The following is a 15164-nucleotide window of genomic DNA, read 5'->3' on the forward strand; positions in this document are numbered from 1 at the left end:
TATAATGTATTTATTGTATAAGTAATTTTAAGGGTTTTATCATTATAAATAATAGTCTGGTCATTAGCAGAGTATAATTATTGCATATATATGTACAGGTCCTAAAGTTTATTATACTCATATTTTTTAATTTATATCATATTTTGTGTATTTATACATCCAGCACTACTATTCAGATTACTGCATTTCATATTTATATATTATTATTATTTATTGATACCAGTTTAAACTTAAAAAAATATTTTTCTGGTACTTTTGTATTATAAATTAGCTCGAAAACCTAGTTCTACGTTGGCAACACTGATTTTATCGTTAGTTTTTTTTTATTATTATTTTCTATTAGTTTTTTGATGTTTTAAAAGTAAATAATCTTAGTTTTATTTAATTTGGAACTTAGTAATTATTATATTCTTAAATTTTCTCTTTTTAATAACTATAAACGTATAGGTTTTTTGTCATACATTTATAAAAAAAAAAATATCTGCAGTGAGTAACAACAGTAACAATATGTACTTAAATGTTTTTAAATGGTAAGTGTTCGTAATTTTTTTACAGACAAATTATCAATTAATATATTTAAATGATGGGTGTATTTTACTGCTACCCCAATTTTTTGCATTATAGATTTTCAAATTGGATATAGTATATTTATTCATATGTGTTTTAGACTATAACAAACAGCATATAAAAATCACTATATTGTTTCAACTACTACCACTACTATTGCTAAAGTGCCTAATATAGTTTATGGAAAAATTATTACTAAGATGATTGCTGATTATTTACTGAAAATAGGTGTATTAAGTCATTATTGTATGAAATAAAATTGCTATGTAAATACCATCTTAATGGCTAGCAATAATATATTCTATATATCTCAAAAGAACATAAACATAATAAGGATAGTGCCAAACCTAACATTTGAAATTGGAGTTTTACAAAAAATAAATAATTTTGAGGATTGCAAATAAGTGCAAACTTTTCAGCCAGTGCAGAATTGGAAAAGTCATAACTATTGAATATGAACAGTAGATATTGTGGATATCATTAAATAATTTTTATGCAATGTTGATGTTCATAGTTTGTATTATTAATTAACTAAGCATTAAGTCCTAACAGTTGCATGATAAAAGTAAGTCTTCCATATAAGGTCAACAACAGCAAATACTATTAGTATGGTGGTAATTCTAATTTTGCATCATCAACATGGAAAATAAGATCAGCCATGTAATCATGTGATGATTACTACTTTAAAAAATAAACACCGCCTAAAGTTTTCACTTTGACTTAGGAATGTAAGCTCAGTGGTGTATCCTTAATATTTGTCATTACATTGACACAATAAAAGATTCTTGTTTTGAAGTCATTCATTTTGTAATAACTCTTTTACAACTAGCTCATGTAAATGATGAAAATCCTACATTGTTGTTCTAGTAAGTCCTTTAATTAATGGTAATTTAAATCCTCAATTGTTCACATTGACCAACTTTATGAACCCCATTTAAATTTTGTAATAATCTACAGATTTTAATGTTCTGTCCCATTTGCACATTCATAATTATTGATTAATGTGTGATGTCATGTACTAATTTGATATAGTTTTTAGCATATTGATAGGAAGGATGTGTTTTGTTACCTGTATAAAAATTATAATTTATAGGCAACCCTTAATGAATTGAAAAAAGAATTAATTAAATGTAAATTTTCATAAAATCTCTTGTATGCTTTGGATACTTATTTATTTATTTATTCATATTTCATTATCTATTTTAGTTTATACTTTATATGTTTTCTCTGGATTCTTAACTGATGCCAAAAAAACAAAGGAATAGAAAAAACAAGCATGATGTAGTAAACATTCGTATTTATAATATGTTGTTTTATTTACAAATAAATACAAATTCAGTTAATAAATAAATGGTAAATTATCTACATCTTAATAAGTATGTTTTTATATCTCATTTATTAATCTTCTCGGGATTTGTGTAGAACCCAAAATACTAACGTTAACGTTTTCTTATGACACGTTATGGTCTCAAGAAAATTTGAGACTTTCGACGTTCGGGCGACACGTTCACGTACATTCACACTATACGACTATATTTACAAGGTACTCGTAGACGATTCACTCAGTGAGCGCGGGGCTCTCGTCCGACGCCGGCCCCGCGCCACCACACACCACTCGGACCAGGCACAGCGATCACTGAGTCCACTCCCGCGCGGTCCGAAGCTCTCCGCTCGCCAATAAATATTTGTACAACGCGGTCGCGACTCGCGCCGCTCGATTCGGCGCTTCGGAGGGCGCGGGCGGCACGCGGCGGGACTAGATAATACTGGAGAGCTGCGGCGGAGGTTCAGGGCAGCGGCAGCCGGAGCGGCGACAGCGCGCGTATACCGCCGCTCCTGCAGCCGCGCACCCGCGCAGCGGCCAGTACAGCCACAGGCACGGCAGCGGCACCGCCAACGCGCCCACGCACGCCAGCCGCGGCCCGCACGCGCACGGCTCACCAGCTTCCTCCTCACCGCTCCCGCAATGGTAGAATAACGCCTTCACACAGCACATGCACGACGCGTAGTCAACACACGCTTCAGCGCTGCATAGGCACGAGCCGCACAGCCAGCGGGAGGGAAGGGGCCGCGGGCGTGCACATTGTTCACAGCGGCAACGGCCGCACGTCTCGCACACAATCGAGTCGGCCGGAAGGGCGCCGGCGCGCCGCTTATCGGCCGCGGCGGCCGGCTGCGTCGTCACCGGCTTGAGCGGCTGATGAGCAGCCGCATGAGCCGTATGGGGCACCGGCGCAGTATGAGTTCGCCGTGGAGCCTCCACGTAGGCGTTGCGCTCGCGCTCGGCCTCAGGTCGCGGCCGCAGCAGCGACACGGTGGGCTGGCGCGCGCCCGTCGGCCTGTGGACGCGCGCCGCCGGCTTGGGCGGCCGGGGCGGCGCCGCCGGCCCGCCATACTCATCCATCGAGTCCGGCTAACGGCTCTCCGGGCCGTCGCCTTCCTGTTCCCTCATCGTCCCCACCTGTAAATGAACACAGTTTCGTCAGTATAATGTGTAAATAATAGAATGCAATTTTTATTCTACAATATTTAAGGAGAGGAGATGGTTATATTATATTAATTCCTCTCCTGTACGCACGTGTGAGATCGTCTACATTACTTTGTATTAAATGCACTATACTTTGTGCGATCCAGTTTTTATAACTATAAGCCTCATGTTTTCTTGTCTTACATTAACCGAAACCGGACTAATGACGATGCGGATTAATAATAGATTAATGATGCTTTATAAAGTATCATTAGATCAATAATTTTAAATATTTTTATAATGAAATATCAAATTTAGATGAGTCGATGACGTGAAGACGGAACTCATTTGAATGTATACACAGTCAATTTGAATTGAGTCTTCAATGATAATAATATCCCTAATACAAAAAGGCATTACACTCCTTAGAGGTGTTCTCATGCCTATCTAAAAATGTACAGTTTCCATTTACCAATTGTTATGAAGAAGCATTTACATTATAATTGTTACATATTCGCAGATAGTATATACATTTTATAGGAAGTGTACATCATCAGTGATATAAATTTGCATAATGGAAACAACTTACATCAGTTACTGATTTTTATCTTAAATATTTACGTAAAAATTGTATAAGTCAATTCCTATGTGCCTAACATATCTATATAGTATACCTGCTTCTTGATGGATATCATGTTTAGTAGTATATTTACGCAATTAGAATATACTCTACGCCTATCTCCCATCATTTGTGAGGTAGACAAGGACAATAAAGCGCTAATTGTTTTTCAGATTCAAACCGCTCTTTCGTTTCCTTTACATTCACCTTAATCAGAACAAGCTTGCTGATTTTCATCACTTTTATAGTTAGTAGTACCATGCTATGATAATATTTCTATTATTAATGGCTTTTTAAACCGCAACGAAATATCATACAAATGTTTATTTATATACTCTTTATTGACCACATTCACAAAAATGTATGGAACAGAACATTCTATTTCAAATCCCTATATATATCAAATAGGACAATGATGATGATTTAGTCGACCACAGGCGACATTAGCTTGTATGCACTTGTATGAAATAAAATGCAAAGTCGGTAACAGCTGGCTGTGTAGCAGCACTGTTGATGCTGTTGTTTCTGCTGTTGATTTCGTGATTGTAAGATTTAAAATCACTGCAGAATTTTTCCTTTGCTCGATAATATCTCAACTTGCGACAATGATGTAAGCCGCTGCTACGGGCGGCAGTGGTACTGCAGTTTGCCATCTACTGTCTGAATTTTAATATCCACTTTAAGGGCCAAATTTGCAGTATTTGTGTTTCTTTTGAATAATCTTTTAATACGAGTCTTAAATTATCCATGATATTCAATGTTCTAGTCTCTGAGCATATCTTCAGTCTTTTTCTGTCTCAGATTTTTCGTCTAAAGGCATGGTTGCTTTATTTTTGAAAATGTGATAAATAAGTGCTATGAGACCTAAATATGTATTATTACAAAATGAAGTGCTAAAGTAATTTGGATTTCTAATCTGTATCTATAACCCACGCTTTAATAGAGAATTCTTCACATTAGCATCTTGTAGACTATTTCGTAACCTACTACGGATACAGATTATTTTATTGTATGTTAGATAACTCTGGTTACTGAAGTAGTATGTCTCAATCTAGTGAAAGTGTATTTAATACGGATCTGATACGGTTTTATACGTATAAGTTGTTAATTATAATAAATTACAAAGCTTTTACAATTTTACATGCATATGAATTGCAAACTGCTACTATTTTATCAGTATTTTTATTCTTACAAGGAGTGGAAAAATATAAAAATCTGCCTATAAAATCATTTGTTATTGAAGAAAAATCCAATTTATTGCCGAATGAGAATCTCCTCTATAGTATTATGAATAGTATGAGGAGTATGTCAGCTGTAACTTTGAATGAATTCTGTGAATTTATAATCAAAGCTAAATCCGTTGTTCTAACATTCTTACACGTGCTAATCAAGGACTATCCTTGTTTCACTTATTTTTGATACGATCCTGATGCGCCGTTCACAATGTACCTTATAAAATCAATGCCAATATCCAGAATATAGTAAATTTGTCAATTATAATAAATAATACATAATGTTGGTCATTTTTAATTTCAAAAGACATCTTGCAAAAAACTCAGCAGACATTTCGGAATGTTGTAGTAGATTCATAAAAAAATTAAGATTTAAAAGTACTCGTAAGTAAATCTATTTGAATAAAAATCATTTGAATTGGAATGAATAAGATGTTTTTGACTGTAAAAATATGACCATTACATTATAATTATAGTTCAGTTATTACTACTAATTTATAGTAATTATTATAATCAGCGTGTGATATGTGCTCAAAACAAATAATGTTATGAAAAGTATACCTATTTTACTTACATATATTACATTTCGAGTGAAATGTTTTGGTGAAAGTTTACATTGCGTACCGTATGGTGTTACTATTGTTGGCAAATCGTTATAGACAATGTACTTACGAGTAGTTATTTTTTAATGACGCGAAATCCTCTCATTACATCGTTAGATATATACTTTCTATTAATGAAGTTTTTAGTGAGTTTGGTAGATATTCTTGGCAAGCGTAGAATTTACAATAAATGTCACATTTCCAATGCATACTACACCTTTTGTAAATTGTCGCTTATTTATATTCAATTCAATTACTTTTTTAATTAAAAATAACTGCTTATTCTTTTCATACATCGAGGGGCGTGTTAGTTTTATTGTCGATTCGACATTGATTAAGTATTTATTGTGTTTATTATGAACCAATCGGTTTATCTATATCTACAATTGTAACTATGTAGTATGTATGAATAATTTTTATCAAACAATTGGTTTGAAAAGTGAAAGTAAATTTACAAAAATATAAGACATGGATAATGATATTCGCTGCTTTTTTTTTATTGTTCTTTTTCTTTTTTTGGCTGTTATGTTTTTGTTGTCATACGGGCCAAAGACGGTATTTGTAATTGCAGGCATAGTTTTAGTATTCAATAATTTTTCCCCCTCAAGTCTGTAGAACTTTAGTGCAAAAAATGTGTTTTAACTGTTAATTTTTTTTGCTTTTATATTTGTTTATTTCCAGTATTAGATAAAACAAGTTTAATTTAAAATATGCACATATTTAAACAAATATTTCAACATTTATAATTATGTTGGATCTTATAACGATTTTCATTTTTTTTTTGATAATATTCTATCCATTAATCAATTATGTTTATCTCAATAATATATTTCATAATATTCTTATTTAATAATTGATTTTTTTTTATTTAATTTAATTTAAAACTAAAAATGAAATTGAGTAAATGTCAATCGTCATATTGAAAGCTATTGTAGTACTAATGTTTTAAGAATAACTTTTATTAATGATGTCTTCTATAACGTCGTTAGCAGTTTTTTCTTATAGTGATGTTATTACAAGGTGCCAGTTAGTTGTCTAAAGTATGTTTATTTACGATTTTTTTTTGTTTAGGTCTGTGATATCTATATACATATTTTCTATTTGCATTTTTTTTGTGTGACATTTATACATATTTAGTCAATCTTTTTGTGTTCTTTAACATTTTATATCAACGACCTTTCTTCTTGTTTGTCAATATATATGTATTGCCGTTTCAAATCACTTATGTAAAGTGTTCGCCGTTATTTAATTTAAATATAACGTTCTTATTTTGTTTTGTCTAAATATAGTCGTTATCAGTACCTAGAGTTCGTTATAAGATATTAACAGTTTATATTGCAATTGTTTACAATTTATAATTTATCTGTGTTCACGGTTATCAACGTTTTTGTCGAAAATTATCCAATTGTTGCTATAATAACTCGGAATTTTATATACTCATTTACACGCTGTCCAATATCAGTTATTATTTAAATGTTCAGAAGCGTTTTAATTAAACTATTACAGTGGTTAACTTAGCATGATAATGGTGAACCGTTTTTGGACTTATTAGTTTATCAGCTGCTCATTTGTTTAAGCTTGTGAATAGAGGGTTGTTACTTAAGTGTAAATTACAATAGAAGTACAGTATGAAAATAATGAAAGGATTATTATTGACTCATTAGTTAAAGGCTGTTTTCAGCATGCAGCGAGCGCTGATCGTCGCACGTGTGCCGGCCGGTGGTCGCCAAGCGGCGCGGCGAGGCGTCGTCGCCTCTCGTCATTCATATTAGCATGATTCCTCGCAATCCATGTAATTACTACCTACGCATAGCTGCGTATGCCGAATAGTATGAATGCCAACCAGCTTAAATTTGAGATCCTGTTGTAGTTTGACGATTTCTTTCAGTGGGCGAGGTGTCCCACGTCAGGATGTCATAAGTACTTACGAAACAAACGTTCCACGGTCACACGTCTCCTACACACATTCGTTACACAAGGGCACTTGGACCGACTGGTCCCACACACAACACTGAGCTCCTTGTTACTTTGCGAACGGGCGGATGATCGTGCTGTACCAAAACCGCGCCGGTAGATTCACTAATACACAAAAATACGACAGAACCACCGAATTTCGGTCGCGCAAATCCACGGGAAGGTTCATAAGACCGGCGCGGTCCGGAGCGGCACCTGGCGCGGGCGGGGGGCGGCCCACGCACCGGCCTCGATTCTCGTCCGCCCGCCGCGCGGTTATCACTGCAATATGGCCGCTACTCACTTCCTCGCTGAAGTTCTTCGTTGATTTCTACTCCTGATCTCGACGACGACGTTTTTTGTAACCGTTCCGAACTCGTGCGGATTCACTGCACTTATTCTTATACACATTTTAAAGGAAAACCGGGAGCGCTAGCGCTACGCTCCGACGAAACGACTGTTCCGTTCGCAGGCACATTCCGCACTGGCGTCGGCCGCGGGTGCGGGTCGGCGGGAGAGGCCGCGTTCCCTCCGCCGCTCTTCACGCCACCCGCGCCTCGCCTTTTTATGAATGGAAGGCGGCCATACTGAATGAACCGCGTACACGGAGCGGTTGGCCGCTATTTTCGCGGGCGAGCGACGTTAGCGGTCCGGGGGGCGGAGGCCGGAAGCGGGCTGCGAGCGCTCGCGGTGCCAAATTTTGCGGCGCGGGCGGCGGCAACGGATGTGCTCGTTTACCAAGCTTCCGGCGAGATCCCCCCGCGCAGCCGCATCCGGGAATTGGGTTTCCGGTCGGCGAGAGTCGTACCACCGGGATACAGCCCACTTTCGTGCTGCATCGGCTGTGTACTGAAATTTCACAGTTGAACGCATATTTTCTGGTCACGGAACTGACATTTCCCTAGGTTTCAGAAACTTTGATTCAATAAAAATCTTGAATGGTCATTATTTCATTGATGATTGCATGAAAAGTCAGGGTATTCTAGGTTGGCAGTGTTTTAATTCATGGACACGTAACGCTTTCATTCATTCACAAATAAATTTTGGCATACGCTTATTAGAGACTGACGCGCCGTCGTGCCGACGAACCGACGACGACGACGACGGCGTCTGTTATCGCGAGCGGTAATTTTCGCAAGGTTGCAACGACAATAAGGCGCGTTGTACACGCGGTGTCTCTGTGTCAAGGACGAGCGATAACGCCACACCACGCCACACTCCACACACCACATCGTAGTAGTTCTGACTTCCACTACAAACTACTGTCATTAAAATACTATTTATTGTAATGTTAAAATATTCCTCAGCATCGTTTGTTGCATGTGTTTCTGCGTAGGTAGGTACATATTCCGCTAACTGTTTCATCGAATCTATACTCTAGATGTAAATATATGATTACTTAGACATTTAGTAAATCAATTAAAGACTGTTCAAAGATAAACTCCATTTTACGATTTTATTAGGAATGTTTCTATCTATTCTATACCACAAATACCTAAATAAGTTGACTTCTGACCTTAAACCTTAGTTTTATCTTCTTTAAAAATGTCTCGCCTCTACAGCATAGATAATGTTTTATACTTAATAACTTGATTAAGAACATTGCAAGTAACAAACACACGGATAGCGTTATAATTCTCATTGAATAAATTTTAATTGACATTTTAAGCAAACATGCATAGTAAATTTGAAGAGTACAAAGTAATTTGATTATTAGTTTGGAGATTTGAATAAAAACTGATGAAGAGCATGTCAAACATGTATTACAGAAACTCCATGACCACATTTAAATGTTTGAAGTAGTAAGATCTTTTTTACTTTTACCATGTTGGTTAAGTGGTAATGTATAGGATAGTATTTCGAGATTTCCTTCTTTTGCGCTAGCATATTGGAATAAATTTGTATAAGAGGTGGAGAGGGTTTATCAGATCGTCCTTTACGCGGCGCTCCCTGAAAACCATCGTGGTTAATTCTTGTTAAATTTGTCACGATAACCCGGCTGACCAGCTTTCATTCTCACTATTTCTCACTAGTGATCCGCCAACGTATTTTACCGTTATCGCAGACGAAGTTACCATTTCATTGTCATCCATTAAAAAACCCTTTCAACTGCATTCTAGTCAAAGTAAATACTTTATAAAAGTGTTTGTTTACTCATGACGCATTCATATAAATTCAACCCTATAAAGTTTTAACTACAATTAACATGGCCCGAACCTAAGAACAGCACCTTCCAAATAATGCGGCCAAATAATTCCAAATAATACAAATTGACATTGAATATTGTACTGTCATTGTCATCTACTCTTAAGTAGTTTGATAGTTTTCAGAGCAGCTGTACTGCAAATTAGTCAGCATTATTGCGTCAATGCTGCCTATTGAATTATATAGGTAGTATGCATTGAGCAAACTGAGTCATAATATTACTTATTGGAGTATCTTTTTTCTTTTCGTTTCTTTATACCATTAGCTTCTTATAATTAACATTACATGTAGTTTCAATTCTAATATTGTATGAAAATGGTACTTATTGATAGCTGTCCCCTGATGTTCTGTCGTTTTATCTGGGTAACAGTAGTGTTTAGCAATTGAAGCTGTGATTGTAGTGTTAAAGTATTGACAATATTTGTAGTATGTAATTCTTAAAATGATTTTCTATCTATTCTTATACACTGAACATTTCAAAATATTCCAATTTCGGATTTCCTTGTTTCTCGCATAATGTGAATATGTTAACCAAAAAATATCTTAAGCTTTCTTTTTTAAACTTATCTCTGTATCCATGTTTAGATATCTACAAACAATTTATTATTAGTATAATGTGTTTTTTTTTATACATAAATGAAGGGAGAAATATTAAGACAAACATAGAACAAAAAAATTTGCGGTCACTGCAATAGTGAATGGATAGTGATATAGAATGACTGTGCCTTTACAAAAAATTCTACCTGAATTGTTCATTCGTTTTAAATTCTATTGTCGAAATGTAGTCACACATAATACGCCATATGTTGTAATGTTTTTACACAAAACCCTAGGGTTAAGGTTAAGAAATTGTGAAAAGTAATATTATACAAATTCCACGTGAACGCATTGAAATTGACTAACTCAATCAGAGTATAATAATCTGTATGTACCGTAAAATAACTTTAAAACTATATTTTTAAGGAATCTGTAATCTTAATCTTAAATTATAGACGTAGTATAACGTATTAAAGTGAAACTGTTGATTCCATGTCATAAAAATCCATTGAAAAATGAAACGTCAAACTTAGTAAAAAAGCTTTCCGAGTTGTTCGTAAAAAAATGTTAAACCTGCTCCATTTTTTGTATGTTATCTTAACGGTTTCCCAACTTCCGTTGTATGGTATCGATTGAAAGATTTGCAAAAAGATTCGAGTACCAACCTGAGCGACACAACATCTGTCGAGAACAAATAACACAATACCAGACTTATTATAGATTGTTGTTTGCTAAACGTTATACTGCAACTCGACGCATAATATGCTTCCAGTAATTGCGAGCAACATCACACAACTTGTTGCGAAATGTGAAGCCAATTGTGGAAGAACAATGGAAGTGACAATGGGTGTCCTAAATGGGCATCTATAGTGAAAACGACACCTTCGCCTTCTCTTTGTATTTCAAGGAAATGACAAACATTAGGTATAAGTGGGCACGAATAAATAAAGCGTACATTAATAAGTACATATGTATATTTTTGTATCTATATTTGATGATTATTTCAGGTTTTTATTATACGCTGATCCCTTATAGATTATATAATAGATTTATTAAAAGATGTCATCAGATTCTTATTATGGGTTATATAAGAACTATTTTAAACTAAATAAAATTAAATAAGAGTAATTAACGGATACATAAGGCAATTTGATAAAAATAGTTTTGATTTAACAACTCGCACGTACATTAAATTAACATTCTAAATAAGGTATGATTGTTTTATAACATGTATAGTTACAACTGAAAGAAAATATTCTGTTCATACAAGTAGAGTAGGTAGGCGTCATAATCTCAGGCCCACTCGATAGAAATCAGGTTTCGTTTGATATTCTGAAGGCGGCACGACTCGGCCAAAGCGGAAGCCGCCTCCGCCCGCACTTTCCATCCGCCATTGGTTGCACCTATGCAGTTAAATTGATTCCATGTGTTTTATAGTTAATACTTTAGACTTTAGTTTGGAGAGTAGTTACTTCGGAATGTTAAATCATTGATACTATCATATAATAAAGTGGATATCAACTTTGTTTATAATCGTCAATATCACCAAAACCTTTACCATATAGCTTGTTCAAATGTGATATATGGAGATTACATAATAATTATGCAATATAATGAGACGACATATGTGGAAGATGAAAAAAGCTTTTATTTTAAATACTTGTATTTTTAATGTGGTATCTAAACCTTTCAGAGTATTCTAAGTTGCATATTCTTATATATTATGCTATAACACCAGCTACAAAACTTACATCTATTTAATAGTATGTAATATGAGAACAATTTTGAATTGTCAAAGGAGCTATATGATATTGGTATTTGTTTATTTGATTAATTAAACCAAACTTGAATCAACTTCAAAACCTATTGAGACCGCACAAATATAGGCGAATTGAGAACTTATTCCTATTTGAAGTTGTTCATAATTCGAGTAACGGTCAGTGGTTGATATGCTTCCGTGTTTTCTATATTTATGATTAGGTTCGTTTAAATGAGATCGAATTGTGAATTTAGGTACATACGATATAATTTGTTTATAATCATTTGATAAATCTGTTATTTATTTTATTTATTTATTTAAACTTGAATGCCCAGTGAAATTCTATGTAGATTTGGCGGCCTTAACACTGCACGGTTTTCTTTAGCATTGGGCAGACAGAGAAATATGTAAGCGGTGCATTCTTGAATTAATACCTACTAATAAAATAACACTTTACATATTTTTTAATTAGAAACATATATTTAATTAGACTTATATAAACATATGCATAATATGTAAAATAAAAATAATAAATTTACACTAGTGGCCCGCTACGTGCTACGTATAAAGTGAAATAATAAAAAAAAAAATTTAATAACAACAAATTCACTTATTCAAACAAAAAAATATTTTATTAATTGCTAGCTATTTTAATTGTACTGTCAACACTGAAAAAAATTCATTTTGACAGCACAATCCTCATCATCCATCATCGTTAACAAAATAATCCGCCATTTATTGAATTCATTTGTTACAAAAAATGTGATAAATGAAAACCGCTCTACCAATTTTGTGCAAACTTCACATAAACCATCTACTAAATAGTCCGAACAAAACCTAATCATTTGGTTTGGATAGGTGAGTCCGTTCTTGAGTTATAAAATTACAACGAAATGTGGCATTAATATATATATATATATATATATATATATATATATATATATATATATATATACATACATATAATAACTAAATAGATAGAGTATTACTATAACAAATAACTGTATGAGAAGAGCAAATAAAACAATCTATGACTCAAACAGAGTAACGTAAGTTAATTTTAAAGGGAATGTAAAAAAAAAAGCCAATTACATTACAAGACAATGTTATGTAATTTTTTCTTTAAGGATTGAAACACAAATTGCGAATCAATATAAAAAAAATATTAAATTGCGTAATATCACTAATTAAAGAAATAATCACGAGATTTTCTTTTTTAATAGCTAATTATCTATAAAATATTTGTGAAACTACCTACTCACGATTATTAAATTCATTCACACTAACGCGTCCAGTCATTTAAAACGATAAATAGTTTGTTTTGAATATTAATTATCTTTTGCGAGCTTAAGAGCTGATAAACAGTTCATTTATGAGAGTTGTTTGTCTAAATTTATTATCGTATTGTGTACCCAAATCATTTGATAACTATACTCGAGTACTAATACTACGGGTGCGTTGGAATATAATACCGGATGTTTGCCACAGATAAAATATACGTGAATAAGGAGACCGCTTAAACAAACCGTATCTATTGTCTCCAATTGAAATTAAAACTGTCCCTATCGTTATGACCTTCCTCGTAAAAGTAAGGCGAATTGACTTCGTCAGCCTCGAAATTTAAATAGGAAATGCTGAGAACTGATGTCATCAAAATAACCATAGGTGGCATCCACTTGTCTACTTATTTATGAGTACTTTAAGTATACAAAGTGTTAGCGACCCACTCTGGTTTCGCATGGGTGCAAATTATACCTACAAACCTTCCGTAAAAAAATATCTAAATGACAGTGAAATTCATACCTAAAATCTATTGCATGATTTAAAAGAAGTAAGCAGGGAAATAGATAAACGCGGACAGCAAGTTATACTATTTATGATTTACTTATATCATTAAGTACTATGTAAACGATGGACATTTTCTCTGCGACCATCGTAGTATAATAATCGTAATTTTCCTTTGTGTATTCCGTATACTTGTACCTACGTATGCGTTGTACCATGCAATTTTATGAGTTTTATTATGATTAAAAGATACTAAGAGGATTCTTAAAAGTCAAGAAGAAAAATGAAACAAATTTATCCGCGAAAAATATTATTATGTATATATATATATATATATATATATATATATATATATATATATATATATATATATATATATATATATATATATATATATATATATATATATATATAACTCTTTGAGTTCAAAATTGGTACACTACCAAGTATACAAAGTTTTAATAGTGATGGAATTTACAAAAGTAATTTTTAAATCACTATTAGATCTCTGTCTTTCTGACTTTTGATGTTTCAAACCATTCTAAAAATGTAGGGCCTTAATAATAGATAGACAAGGAGACAAACAACCTAAATGATCGTGTAGTATTTGGCTTTGATCAATTTATAGTTACATACAATTAATTTGTAAATACAAATACAATCGTACGGTCGCAATCATTTGTAGTTATAATGATTAAATAATTTAAATTGACATACATTTAACACAGGAAGTCATTACAAATGTACAATATCCTGTGATAAAATACCTATTTTCATATTAATCATTTTAACCTTTGACATCACAAGCTTAGACTTGGAAATAAAATTTGAACAGGTTTTACTCGCCTATAATTATTTACATATTTATTAAACTCTGCATAAGTGCTCTTACACGTGTATATGGTGTGTGTCACACTTGGAGATGTTAGGTACAACAATATAATGACAAATTGCTTCAATGATAGTATAGTTTTTATTATGAGAATAAGAATATTTTTTGTTGTTGTAAATTTAATTATAAGTATTTTTTAATTCTAATGTTTTTTTGTTATAATTCTACTGCGCATTCGGAATACAATTTCAGTTAACAAGAACGGGCCAGAGACTCAACCGTTGAAATTAATATGTTTATATTTAATTATTGCCCTATTTATATATATTCAATAAAATCTTTATTATTTATAATTATTAAAAAAAAGGCTTAATTACGGAACACCTGGGTTCATTTTCCATCAGGAACATACCATCCATTACTTGATTCAAATAAATTGTTAAAGAATTAATATTAATCACTATACTTTTGGCGTTTAAGATACATAGTAATATATTATATCACAGATCATAACAGTATGATACTTGTATACCTAGTACTTAGATATAACTCATTGTCATGCATTACTGGTGAAGAAGGATAATCGACCAGTCTTGGTTATTTAAT

General features: G+C 33.4%; 1 protein-coding gene across 3 annotated transcripts in view; it reads right to left on the bottom strand.

Annotated features, from left to right (window-relative positions):
• Positions 1-1847: 1847 nt before the first annotated feature.
• Positions 1848-15164, bottom strand: part of LOC113523363 (protein sprouty) — a 49804-nt gene continuing 36487 nt past the window's right edge. Inside the window, exons 1-2 of one of the 3 annotated variants that reach the window (XM_026909304.3) lie at positions 7745-8019; positions 1848-3028 (exon numbers count right to left, since the gene is read on the bottom strand). In XM_026909304.3, the coding sequence (XP_026765105.1) occupies positions 2324-2971 (648 nt within the window). In that variant the 5' untranslated portion in view covers positions 2972-3028; positions 7745-8019 and the 3' untranslated portion in view covers positions 1848-2323. The other 2 variants (XM_026909305.3, XM_031907466.2) reach the window with 2 other exon arrangements.

The sequence above is a fragment of the Galleria mellonella genome, unplaced genomic scaffold, assembly GCF_026898425.1.
Source record: "Galleria mellonella isolate WM207_F2 unplaced genomic scaffold, CSIRO_AGI_GalMel_v1 utg300, whole genome shotgun sequence".
NCBI classification, from domain to species: Eukaryota; Metazoa; Arthropoda; class Insecta; order Lepidoptera; family Pyralidae; genus Galleria; species Galleria mellonella.